Source organism: Ammospiza nelsoni, chromosome 1 (genome assembly GCF_027579445.1).
Source record: "Ammospiza nelsoni isolate bAmmNel1 chromosome 1, bAmmNel1.pri, whole genome shotgun sequence".
NCBI classification, from domain to species: domain Eukaryota; kingdom Metazoa; phylum Chordata; class Aves; order Passeriformes; family Passerellidae; genus Ammospiza; species Ammospiza nelsoni.
Window position 1 is genome coordinate 81,364,803 of NC_080633.1, and position 13,869 is coordinate 81,378,671.

The following is a 13,869-nucleotide window of genomic DNA, read 5'->3' on the forward strand; positions in this document are numbered from 1 at the left end:
TGAGGTCCTTGAATTAATAATAGTCTCATCATTTAAGACCACTCACTTCCTTAGTTTGGTTTTTAAATAGCTACACTGCACCTTATTGCAGCATTGTGCATGGTATTTTCAGAGGGAAAAGCAGTGGCCCCTGCAGGAATCCCACGAGTGCAGATCCCTGTCCCTCCCAGGCCAGGGGGCACAGCTCAGCCCCAGCTGTGCCATGGGGCTCATGCTGCAACCCTGGCCTCCTGCTTTTCCTGGTTCCCCCGTGGCAGCAGCAGGCAGCTGCTGTGGAAGCTCCCTCTGCTCTGGTTTGTCTGGAGCCTGGAGCTCACCAGGTTACACTGATGGCCAATGCTGAGTTCCCCGTGCCCAGAACCAGGCTGGCCAGTGCAGTGTCAGACTGCTTTGGCAAATGCAGTGTGGCAGGAAGATGGCAAGTGTGGGCTTCAGTGCTGCTCTCTTTGGTAAGAGGGCACTGCCTCTGTTCCTCTTGTCCATTTGGCTTGAGGTGTGCAAGGTACACTCAGGTCCTCCACATCTCTTAAACTAGGAAGTTTTGAAATACAAAAAATAATAACCTTATAATAACCGGCATAACTGGCAGCAAGAGGGGTGGGTAATATAAACTAAGGGAAAGGGCTTCACACAAGGCCCCCTCTCCTCACTGCCTGAATGGGAGAGTCATTTTCCTCTAACCCTGTCAGTGCCTGCCAGCACCTAGACTTCCAAACCACAGAAGAAATTCCAGTTTCCCTTCTCTGATCCTAGAAAAGTCCTCTGCTCTCCATCACCTCTGAAGTTTCTTTGTGGGTTGGCTCCCTGATGTAAGCATATCCTCCATCTACATCTGTTCTCTTCTTGCCTGGTCTTCTCTGTGCTCCAGCAGCTTTCCCCCAGTCTAGTGCACTTTGTGTCCCAAGCAAGACACCACCCTCTCCCTGTCCTGCCAGCTCCTTTCCGAGCTGGGTTACAGAGGCCAAGGGGAGCCACCTAGGGAGGCTTGCACACTGCTCTGCTCAAGGATAAGAGGAAGAGGAAGGTATTGTCTGCAGTATCTGTCCTCCAAACTGGAGACAAGTTAAAGAGTTGATTGCTCTACCCTGCTCCATCATTCAAAGTGAGTCCACAGAGGTGTCTCTTGCAGTATGATGGCTCTGACTCAGTTTCCTGAATTTTCACTCTTACCTCTACCATTTCAATAAAGGAGGAGAGTGGCACAAACTGAATCAGAGAAAAATTGGTACTATCAACCCTGAATAATCCAACATCAATATTCTTTCACAAGGAATTTTTCTTTTTTTAATGTGGTGGTGAAAGCATAAGGGAGAACAGGTATTTATGTCTTCCCCATAGACTCAAATGGAAACCAAACAGTACAAAATTTTAAAGCAATACTACAGATCATTGATATCTGCTACACCAAATCTTATGAAGCCCAAAGTGTTTGTTTTAAATTATGTCTCATTAAGGGAACCAGTAAGACTGAATTGTGCTAGCAGTTAACTAGTGATTTCCAGTGCATAGCTGAAAATTGAGAATTTCCAGCTGCCTTAACTCTTCTGAAAGCAAATGAAAAACAGTTGGATGAACAGAGTTTAAATTCTAGCCTGGAAGAAATGATAGATTATTGTCAAGAGGCATCAGTGTACAAGACACAAACAAACTTCTCTTCTGAGTGAACTGCAGGCTCTTTAGAAGATTTGATTTTACCTTCAGTTTGGAATCTTAAGAATGTTAATGAGAAAAGCAATCCATCTTTTCCCTATCAGACAAGGGGGGAATGCTTGTACTCCCTAAAAAACAACTCGTGTTTTCTCATGGTCACTTCAATTATCTCAAATGTATCCTCTAGTTTGTATGCTTGATTTAGGGCTTTGCTATTTACAGGTGAGCAACCACTACTCTATTCTACACTTGCTTGGGCTTATTTAAAATTCTAGGCTTATTTAAAATATATATCTGTGTCTCTGAAATTACTCTGCAATTATTGAAATGTATGTTCATTTTAATTGTTCATTACTGCTTGTTAAGGTAAAAAATAAAAACTGCTAAATAAAACCAGTATTTTAGTGAACTTCAAACTATGTGTGCCAAACTTTTAACATTCTTTTTTTAAGAGGTTGGATAAGTTTCTTTAAGTGCATGGAAGTGTTTAAACTAAATGGTGCAGGGAACCCATGTATGTGTTTCTAGCTGGCAATGTAAATCCCCTAGTGAGCCACAGTAATATGAAAGCAACACTTGAAAGCCAGATGCAATGAAAATTTAAACATATTGCATTCATAGCATGTGATAGTTTAATCATTATTTAAGCTTTAGAAATGTCACAGCATAATTACTTTCAGAATGAGTACAAACACTTTCATGCACAAAAAATTCTTTCTTCTTGCAACTTTTGCTTCTCATGGGAAACTTATGCCTTTGTGAAATTTCTGAACTTGATCATGTTCATCACTTGATCACAGAAAAATTATCAGTGAAAATTCAAAATCCAAGAGATTGAAATAAACCCTACAGATCTTTTTAGAACTAAGCATGTATTTTCTTTATGCTCTTAAAATTAAAAAAAAAAAAAAGTGAAAGTATTTATTTAATAAAGAAGAAATTTTGCAACAAAACCAGTTAAATGGAAAACACTAAATAAAACCTATTTGCAGAGCCAGGGAATGGAAAATACCAAAGGCTGGATTTATAAGCCTTACCCATAGAGGATTAAATTCAGCTCTCCTGTGGATGTGATACATTTTCACTGGCCTCACAGCATACACAGGGCTTTACCTCCTTCTGTACTTGTAAGGAAAATCCAGAGACCAGAACTTGCGTTCTCAATTTGTCCTGTATGTCAAATGTTCTGATGAATGCCATTGATTTTGCAGTATAAATTGTGTTGATGTGTAAAATAGTGTCAAAATCCCAGTCTGCATTTAGATGGGAGCACTTCCTCTTTACATAGCCTACTACAATTTGTTTATAATACGAGCAGTCCAGGTTGGATTTGGAAAATAGCAGTTCTAATGGTTCTGCAATTTCTGAGAAATGGGCTAGAGGAAAAAATACTCTCTGTGTAATTCGGGGGTGGGGTTGTTTGCATGTTTTCTAAGTGGAAATCATTTTGGAACAGCTTTACATCCTCATAGCAAAGATTTAAAGGTCATAAAAACTGCCTTAGTATCAGGAATGTACTGGATGTTATTTCTGGTAAATTCATTGGAATTTTTCCATTGTGAGTCTGTTTAAAACTGAACTTACCACATGTTCTGTAGGAGCAAAATCACTGTAATCATTTCACATCTCTTAAGGCTTGTGTCACCTTCTGTGCTCTCATGAGCTTGTTAGTGCTAACCAAAGGATGAACCTGTCATCCCTGTGGAGCCACTGAGTGTGCTACACCTGACAGCTGTTGGGTTGAAGGTAACCTGTGCAATGGCCAAGGTACAACCCTTTTTCCTCCTCTTGTATTTCACTTCCTGGGCCCAGACACTGAAAGAGAGTAGTATCAGCGAAGACAGAAAGAGGATTAAGTGTGTATTCTTTAATGTAGCTCTCTGTGTGTAGAATGACAGAATGGCTTGGGTCAGAGAGAATCTTTAGGATCATCTAGTTCCAACCCCACAGCTGTGGATCGGGACATCTCCATTTAGACTGGGTTGCTCAGGGCTCCATCCCACCTGGCCTTGAACCCTTACAGAGATGAGTTATCCACATCTTCTCTGAACAACTTGTGCCATTGCCTCACCACCACAGGCAAGATTTTCTTCCTAACAGCTAATTTAAAGCTGTTAGGAAGAAAAGCTGTCAATGTGAAGCCATTGTGCTGCCACTACATGCCCTTATAAAAAGTCTCTCTCCATCTTTCTTGTAGGTTCCCTTCAGGTGGTGGAAGCCCTCAGTTAGATCACCCTAAAGCCTTTACTTTTCCAGACTGAACAATCCCAATTCTCTTAGCCTTTCATCATAGGAGAGGTGCTCCATTTAACTTAGTGGCCCTTCTCTGGACTTGCTCCAACAGGTGTTCTTCCTGTGCTGGGATGCCCAGAGCTGGGTGCAGCACTGCAGGTGGGATGTCACCAGAGCAGAGCAGAGGGGCAGAATTCCCTCCCTCACCCTACTGCCCACACTGCTTTGGCTCTCTGGGCTGTGAGTGCCCATGGCTGGGTCATGTCCAGCCTCTCCAGCACCCCAAAGTCCTTCTGGGCAGGGCTGCTCTGGATCTGTTCATCCTCCAGCCTGGGCTGATACCAGAATTTACCCTGATCCAGGAGCAGCACCTTGCATTTGGTCTTGTTAAACATCATGAGATTCCCATGCACCCACTTCTGAAGCTTGTCCAGGTCCCTCTGGATGCCATCCCATACTTCAGGTGTGGCAACTGCACCACTCATCTTGGTGTCATCTTCAAATTTGCTGCAGGTGCACTTGATTCCTGTGTGGAAAAATTGGGAAATTTGCTATGTGCATGTGGTAAGCTAAATCACTTGCAGGTGAACCTAATGAAGATTAGGACATGTTTTAGTTTCACAGAGCTACTAAATAACTGTGGAAAGTGTTCCTGGTCCTGACATGCCCTTCAGTCTGGCAGCCCCAGTTCAGGCTTGCTGCCTGTACTTGGCTCTCCTGCTATGCAGTGCTGTGGTGGGGAAGATAAGATAGCTGAAAAATAGTTATCAATGTTCACTGAGATCAGGGTGTGTCCTGCATGATGAGAAGAGCAATTAATATTTTAAAGGCTGCCATCCATCCCTACAGGCACCAAAGTATTACATCACTCTGTGTACAGGACAGTGGCAGTAATCAATAGATCTAATGTGCTGGGGGCTCAGGGAGGAACAAGTTAGCATTTCCCAGGCAGAATGACTGGATATAATTAAGAGAAATAAACAAGGCTTATCCTTAGGGGGAAAAACCCTCATCAGCTATTCTGAGTTGAAAAGCAGTTCTCTACCAAATAGTATGGTTGGATTTGTTCAGGCATAGAATTTCTTCACCAGTCAAAATGATGCATTTCCTACAAAGAAAGCAATGTGGTCTGTTGTTTGAACGTGATGACTGAGTGGTAAGGAAACAAAGTAATGCATGTGTTTTAATTACTAAAAAGTCAAATTCTGAAAATCTGAAGCCAGATACATCTGATAATTTCAAGACTCACTTGACAGATAATGCTGGTATGCTCTTTCACTGAGGCCTTCTGACTGCTCTCAAATCCTGTTCCCACAGGGCCCAGCCTCCTCTCCCAGAGTGCACTCCAGCTCAATTCCAAACCTGAAGGATCCTTCCAGTATTCAGCCAGCTACCACAGCAACCAGACCCTCGCCCTGGGTGAAACAGCTTCTGCCCAGCTCCCGTCCCGCAGCAGTCAGGCCAGAGGTGCCATCCAGAGCTACAGCCAGGTATGTGTCCTGAGCAACTGTGGTCTTTCTCTCCTGAAATTGTGTGGAGGAGCTCCCAGGAAAGAGCTGTTTGCTGCTTCCCACACCTGCATTTCTGCAGTTACTTTCTGTCTTGTTCAACACACCTGCAGCAGGGTGGAGTTACCATCTTGATTTTTGTAAATCTCTGGTGGGTTGACTTTGCATAGTGATAAAGTAATCCTGATTAACAAGGAGATCTGCCTACCAGATTAACTTGCTTGCTTATATATATTTTGGTAATAGCATGTTCAGGCATTTAGTTTTCACAGCAAATTTCTGTGCCTGTGCTGATTATGAGTCCATCCTAAAGTCTAGGACCTGCCAGTATTGCCACATTACTGAAAGCAGTAAGTGCCAGGAAACAAACAAAGCCAGGCTGACACCAGATGTGAAACCTGCCTGGGATACCAGGCATCACATGGTGCTATGGCCTCATCTCAAGTGTAGGAAACAGTTTTTTTCACTACATATTGTAGGATTGTCGCCTTTACTTTTGAAACATTTTGAAAGATTGTCTCAGATACACATGAAAACTTTGTAATCCCTCTGCCTGTCTAAACCATCTCTCCTGGCTCTGACATGTAACCCTCTCACCTTCTTTGCTTTTCACTGTGACATCAAAGCCTCTCAGGAGAAAGTTAAGCTTCACTTTAGACAAGATGTGTTCATGCTTCTGTATCTAAAAGTCTAACTGGGTTGTGTCGGTCAGCACTGGTTATTTTCTCTGTTTAGATGCTAACCATCCTAGCAAAGCAGATCATCTCAGTGTGATACCAGGACATTTTGTAGTTCAGGATTCTGTAGAAGAGAGTAGTTATTTGAATTTCAAAGCCTAAAATTGCTAAGAGATTTCAAGTATTAGAGTCATTGCATAGTTTGTGAGATGCTGAGAGACATACAATATTCTATTCTCTCAATTTTCTTAGAAAAGCTCTCTATTCCTTAAGACTGAAAAATGAAATAAAGCACAGTTAAATTAAATTTCAAATTGTGTAGGTAAGAACAGAGTCCAAATATTAACCCAGGACTGGCCATCAGTGAGTCATGTCCCCAAGTGCCACATATGCATGTCTTCTAAATACCCTCAGGGATGGTGATTTGACAACCCTTTCAGTGAAAAAAATTCTTCCTGATGTCCAACCTGTACCTCACCTGGTGCAGCTTGAAACCATTTCCTCTTGTCCTGTGGGTGGTTGCCTGGGAAGAGGGACTGACCTCCACCTGGCTACAGTCTCCTTTCTGGCAGGTGTAGAGAGCAGTGAGGTCTCCCCTGAGCCTCTCTTCCTCCAGGCTAAACAACCCCAGCTCCCTCAGCTGCTCCAGACCCTTCACCAGCTCTGCTGCCCTTCTCTGGACATGCCCCAGCACTTCAATGTCTTTCTTGCATTGAGAGATCCAAAACTGGACACAGGATCTGAGGTGTGGCCTCAGCAGTGCTGAGTGCAGGGGGACAATCACTGCCCTGCTCCTGCTGGCCACACCATTGCTGCTCCAGGCCAGGGTGCCTTTGGCCTTCTGGGCCACCTGGGCTTATAATGGCTCATGTTCAGTTGCCTGTATCAGCACCCCCATGTCCTTTTCCATGGGCAACTTTCCAGCCACTCTTCCCCCATGTTGTGGAGCTGCATGAGGCTGTTGTGGCCAAAGTGCAGGACGTGGCACTTCACCTTGTTGAACCTCGTGCAGCTGGCCCTGGCCCATCGATCCTGCCTGCCCAGATCCCTCTGCAGAGCCTGCCTACCCTCTAGCAGATCAACACTCCCAGCCAGCTTGGTTTATTTCTGCAGACTGGTTGAGGGTGTACTCCATCCCCTTGTCCCGGTCATTGTTAAAGATATCAAACAACAGAGATCCCTGGGGAATTCCACTTGTGGCAGGCCATCCCCTTGATGCAACCATTCCCTAGGCCCAGTCACCCAGCCAGGTTTTTACCTAGTGAAGAGTGCACCCAGCCATGCCATGGGCTGCCAGCTTCTCCAGGTGCATCTTGTGGAAAATAGCATCATCTGGAGTTCTGCTTTTTGAAAAGCATCTTACCCTGGGGGTTACCCTGAAAGACTGTGATGCAGTCTTTAAGGAGGCTGGAAAAATAAGATGATGGAAACAGAGCAGGTTATGGGAGAACAGAAACAAAAACAAAGTAAAATTGACAGGGGAAGGAGAAAGAATCTTTTTTTTTTAAAGGCAGGAAGGAAAATCATGCAGATTTGTAAAGGTTAGAAATAGATATATTCTTAATATAAATTATATTATACTCATTGATAGAAAAAGATGAATTTATGGAGGGGGAAAAATTAATGACCTAGATTTTTTTTGCATTGGAATTACACTGGTCAGACATTGCTTTGATCTGAGAAGGTCTCATGAACCATCACTTCAGAGAGAACTGGTTTTCTTCGGAAAGGTAATTAGTAAGGCAACATTCCCTATCCTTTGTTTTCCTTGGTATGAGAGGACAGAAAATAGATGTTCTTTCTATTTTCATACACATTGTAGGATAGATATTCCTGCAGGAAAATAATTCAGAGAACTTAATATTTTTTCACACCATGATGCTGCAAAAGATGCCTGACAACTTCAGATGAATTTATATATATTTTGAAAATACTAACAAACTGCCACATAAACTATTGATTAATACCATTAAAAGTATGTAAAAGGGCTTTTAAAAGAGGTAAACAGGAAGAGGAAAATTCAGAAGTTAAAATTTAAAAATTCTGAATATGACCATTGCTGATCCCACAATTACAAGGAAAAAAAAGTCAATCCTAAGAATTGTTTTGCTATACCTGTTATAATTAAAATAGGCCTCAGGAGCTGAAGCTTCTCAGATTGTGATAATTTCCTTTGGTATTTGTACAAGGAATATAGCTATCTCTCAACATGAATGATAGTCCAAATGCTTGCAAAAAAAAATGTAAATAGTCCCAAGGCCAGCTGTGACAGCAAGAACAATTTGTGAAAATGCAATTGTATAAAAAAGCAAAACTGATTAGTTTTGGGACTTCCTGTATAGTGTTGCAAAGTGCAATCTAACATTTTTGTCAATTTGGTGGAGTTCATTATAGATCATAGAGTTTTTCCAGCGCTTTGCCTACTTTTGAACATAAAACTTTTATCTTCTAAATACTACCGGGACACATTTCTTAGCAGAAACTGCTCCTCTAGCAGGGAATTACTCTACTTCCCCATTGAAAACTGCTTTTCAAATTCAGTGTCCAGCCAGGTTCCGTGCAACTTGGAGAATGATCATCTTATCAATGATATCAGAGATATCAAAGGAGTATAAAGTACAGCGTGTAGTAAATAGAGTAGTTTTCTGCATGCTCTGCCATGTGTTTGCAAGGGGACAGGAAAGGAAGTTTACGTTCTGGATGAGGACTTGTTTAGCTGTTGGTAATGTTAAGTCTTTTCAGAGGCTGTGGCTGCAACACAGGTAAATCCCTACTGTGTATTATCCTGTGCACCTGATGCTTTTGGACTGAATAAGCTGGCACAGAATTGGAAAACCTTAAAATCAAAAAAGTATATGGAAATTAAAGGTGATTAAAAAGTCTTGAAAACACATTTTACAGTTAGTGTTCTAACTTGTTTCCTTTTCCCTAGAAACAAGTTTGTCAGACCACCACGCCTCACTAACAAATGAGTGCTAGAATGCTTAAAGTTTTTAAGCAGAATCTGTGTACTGGCCACAAGGTAACAGGCTGCTTGATAACCTACCCAGATGAAAGATGAAATTAATATTTTTCTTCTGGTAGGTATGGCCAATGACAATGTGTTTAAAACCAAATTCCAGATATAAACCTAAGAATTTTTCTGTCATAAAGGAAACAAGATGAAATCTTAAGACAGATTACTCTTATTACAGCACTCGGAGAACAATTCACTAGTAGAGATTATGGCAGGGGAAATCTGCAATGCTGCTTTGATTCTGCCGTAGGTAATGACTGTAGCATTCACTGCTGCTTTAAAACCAGAGGTGGACCATCTCTGGACACTTTAAGAAGGTCTCACACCATTCTGTTTATGCATGTAGAAGACTACAATTACCTACCTTCATCTATATGTATGACCTTTGAGAGCAGGATATGGTATGCTGACAAATTTTCCTAATAGTGTTGGAATTTTGGAATGGAACAATGGAACAAAATCATGAGAAAGAGATGGAATAGGCCATATTTGAGGGACCCAGAGGTATAGTCTAGCATCTGTTTTTGTATAAAAGCATTTGAACATAGGTAGAATCTTTCTAGTCAGGTCAGGAACTTACAAATTACATTAAAGTAGTCTTGCAGAAGAAAGGCTCTTCTATAGGTCCTGGCCAAAGACTGAAGGGTGCATTCCAAGCCTAGAGAAAGTTATGCAATTTCCATGCCCTCTTCTTCTCTTTGTGAGAGTGTTGATTGAGGCATTGGACCACAGCAGAGTGATGCCTTGAGTGAAGCCTTATGGAAGGTTCTTTGGGCTTACAGGAAGAAAAGGAGCCCTCAACAGACTGGCAAGTCTAGCAGTCTCTGAAAAAGCTCAGAGCATCACTGAGACTGTGAAATGGAGCTGCACCTGTGGAATGTCTCTAGAAAACCCTGGTCAGGATGAACAATTTTTCTGCCTAAAGCTACCAACACACAACAATAGTTAAAAGCCAAAGGGGCCTGGAGGGAGGTTTTCTACACAACTTGGAAAATGCTCCCTAAAATCAAGAGAAAGGGTCTCCTCAGGGACCACGGTGCACTGTATATGACTATGTTAGTATTCATCAGATGTGACTTGTTTAAGATTTATAAAGGCAAAGAGATCCAGAGAGAAAAATGAGCTAAAAACTGGCACTGGTATTTACTGCTAAAGTTCATCCAGACCTAAGATGGGCATGCAGACTTACTCAAACCTCTGGGAGCAATCTCCAAGAATCAATACACTGATTCATATTAGCAGCTGACCCCAAAGTTTCACTTAAAGCTGTCTAGCCATTTTGTAATTCCTTATCCATGAAAAATATTCTGGAGAATAAATAAGTCAACACAGTTATTTGGCCCTCTTGATTCTACTCTATAGAACAGAAATCTTACATTGCAGTCTTTTATTTACTCTTTCTTGGGTAAAGTTTCAATTTAAGTTATCAATTGGATTGTAAAAACAAACAAACAAAAACCAACCAAACAAAAAAACCCAAAAAAACCAAAAACAAAACAAAAAAAAAAGCCAAACAACAACAAAAGAATCCCCACACAAGAACAACCAAACGACCAAAAAAAACCACAAAAAAACCCAACCCCCCAGAAAACTAATTTCCTGGAATTCTGGGCATTAAATGCTTGAATGAACAGGCAAACAACAGTTAGACTGTTCTCTAGTCTCCTATAACCTAAGTGAGTCTCCTATAATCTAACTGGATACCCCCAGTAATTTTCTGTATGAAGCTCTAAAGATACTGTTTTGAATCAGTAGAAAATTATCTTCTTAGTAACATTAAATGGGAAAGAAAATATTTTTATAGCTGTGTTAATGTTCTCATGTTTTTTTCACACATTCCTGTTTCTAAAAAGGATATACCAGAATCCATATATTGAATCGAAATAAGCAAGGCTACTTTTCGTTGGGATGCCAGGGAAATGAAACCCCTGTGTCTTGGAATAGATATTCATAGGGCTGTAGTAAGAAAGTCCTTGATTTTTATTCACATCTATGAAATAGGATGATGGTAGAGAATATAATTACTGAGAAGCAAATTTGCTCTTAGTTTATTAGCTTAAACACAGTTTTGTTATCAGGTTGACAAAAATAATGGATAAATGGAAAAAATAAGGGGAAAATACCACTGTATTTTATTCTTCCATACAAAGTATGTCACATTGCAGGGTGAACAATGATGTGTCTTTGTGTCTGTCTTAAGCCAGAGACAGGGAGAAACACAATTAAAAACTAAACCACATTTTGTCTCTGAAAAGATGTGTGGAGAATATTACTGCACACTTGGCCCTTTGAAAAAACCTAAGAACCTCACGGTACATTTAAGACAGGTCTGAGATTAGTCACATCCTAGAAAATACTGCATGCTAGTGTTTTCATTGCAATCTGTTCATCCACAAGTTCTCTCCTTCACACAGAGCACATGCTTAGCTTTTTAGGAAGTGATATACACTGCATTTTTAATTAAGCATTTAATTATTGTGTCTCACCACTACACCTTGTTCCCTATAACAAATCATCAGGAAATAGGATTTTAGGGGTTTTTTTGAATTAGTGCTTGCAGAATGCTCACAGCTTTATAGAGATTTATTGGGAATATGGGATAATACTGATTTACTTGAAATTAATTATTGTAAATCCTTGACACATTAAGCAGTGTAGAAGTAGATTAGTAAAAGAAATTTTGTATACATGATGACAGCACTTGCCTAAAACCCTTAGCATCAACAGCAAACTGTTAAAGTTACCAGTGTGTTGAAGAAGTACTTGGTGCACTGGTAACATTGCAAAAGACTGTATTTTGGAGCACTGTTTATTAGAAAATTACTATTATTATTATGCCACTTAAAAGTCCAAAAAGTAAAATTTATTAACAAATATCAATTGATAATGTAGCTAGTTTGAATGACATTTTCTTAAGTGCAAAATTTGCTCTGCCCATGTTGTCTTAAATCATATCGACCTTTTTTTTGTCTAATGAAATTTGTTATCATATAGTCTAAACCTGGAAAATGAAAACTGTACTCCTGTCAAATACATTATTGGACAGTCAGCTGAAGATTAGTCCTTCTTTCCACTTTAAAGCATGTATGGTAAGTAGCTCAGTGTGAAAGTAGCTTTGAAAAGTTTGCTGGTGTTCCCACAGTTTTCCTTCTTGGTTTTTGTTAGGAGCCTTTCAAGTGAGCAACTTGAGCTTGTTGACCATTTTTGAGAATGTCAAGACTTGCACTTGAAGCTGTGGTGTTTGTCACTCGCTGCTGCAATCCCAATAGTCCAGCTCAAAAGAGAGCAGCTACTTCCATCTGTGAGCCCCTTGCTCACCTGGCTGTCACCATACAGAGCACCTGGAGTGGGACAGTTTACATTTCATTTATGTGTAAAGCCATTGCTCTGTGAGCTGCACAGCCAGGGAGGTTTGGCTCTGGCAGTGCTCTCTAAAGAAGCCTGAGCAATGTCAGTGCTGGTAGCTTCTTCCATGCGACTAGCAACTGGGAGCAAAGCTCCAAGAGGAGCTTCTCCAAAGCCTTGTTTCTTGTCTCTGTCTAGGAAAATACATATTCTTCCTCCAGACACAAAGCATTTAAGATGAAGGGCAGGCTCCAAAAGTAAAAAAAAACCCACAAACATTTCCAGTGGGTGTACATAGGAAGAAGTACAGATTTCTGGCATTTTGAATATTGTTTGTTTTCTGCTACAATTAGTTATGCTGTCCTCCGTTCCTGACCAAATCCTTTATTGAGTATCCTAGTGCAAATAAATCAAATTTCATACCAGGAACATGGTGCTTTTGCCCACTTGTTTTTTTGTAGGATGCTACTGGAAAATCACATTGCTATTCAATGTATAACAATGCTACTGTTGGCATTCACAACACCTCTTTGAATTGAGTCACAAAATTCATCATTCACATTTTAAAGCTTCTTCTGGCTAAGGAAATCAGTAGCTGAGAGGCGTGTGCATGTGTTCGGGCAAAGCATCGGTCAGACCGATTCAAACTATGCTGTCAACTCTGAGGATCCAGAGCACTTTTTGAGGTTCAAGTAAATCCCCTGCCTAACCAGAAAAAACCCAGTATCTGAATCTAACAGCACATCTTCCAACAGAGCACTGAGCTCTCCCTCACTGCGGGGTGCAGTTATGAGAGGATTTTGATGTTACCAGACTCACAGATGATCTCTTGAGCCTAAGATCCCCGATAAAAAAAAAGGGGGAGGCCGCCTGTGTGTAAGGGCAAGCTCCATCCTCTGCGGCTTCAGAAGCGGCTCAGGCACAGAACCGAAATTTCTCATAGGCAGTATCTCCCGAGGATTTTCTCTCGCTCCCTCATCCCAGCCCCCCTCAATTACTGGTCTTAGAGGGAGCTCAGCGCTGCCTTGCCGGCGGCCGGCGGGTCGGCGCAGGGAGCTCTCTCCCTCCTTGTCTATGCAGATTCCCCGCTGGATGCGGCCCAGGGAAGTGCCCGGCCCCGGCAGCTCCTCCCGTACCCCCCGCCCCCTTCGTGCCGCGTAACTGAGTGCGAGGCGGCCGCTCGCTGTGCCGTGCCGTGCTGTGCTTCCAGGGCGGCTCGGCGTGCACTGGCCCGGGCTTCCCCTCCCTCCGCCCCTTCACACAGGTCCGGCCCGCGGGGAGCAGCGAGCTCCCGGGGCGGTGCCTCTCCTCGTTAGGGACACAGGTTGCTGGAAACCGAGGAAAGTTACTCGATTAAAGGCTTTTCCGAGGGGCTTCGGCCGCTCTTCTCTAATGTATGCAGAATAAAGGGGCGCGGGTGTATTTATCTGTGTGTATGTAC

General features: G+C 41.9%; 1 protein-coding gene across 4 annotated transcripts in view; it reads left to right on the top strand.

Moving 5' to 3' along the window:
• Nucleotides 1-13,869, top strand: part of CTNND2 (catenin delta 2) — a 639,809-nt gene that overhangs the window by 357,370 nt on the left and 268,570 nt on the right. For all 4 annotated transcript variants that reach the window (XM_059470378.1, XM_059470386.1, XM_059470397.1 and 1 more), the window contains exon 6: nucleotides 5,200-5,372. In XM_059470378.1, coding sequence (XP_059326361.1) covers nucleotides 5,200-5,372 — 173 coding nt within the window. The remainder of the gene's footprint in view (nucleotides 1-5,199; nucleotides 5,373-13,869) is intronic.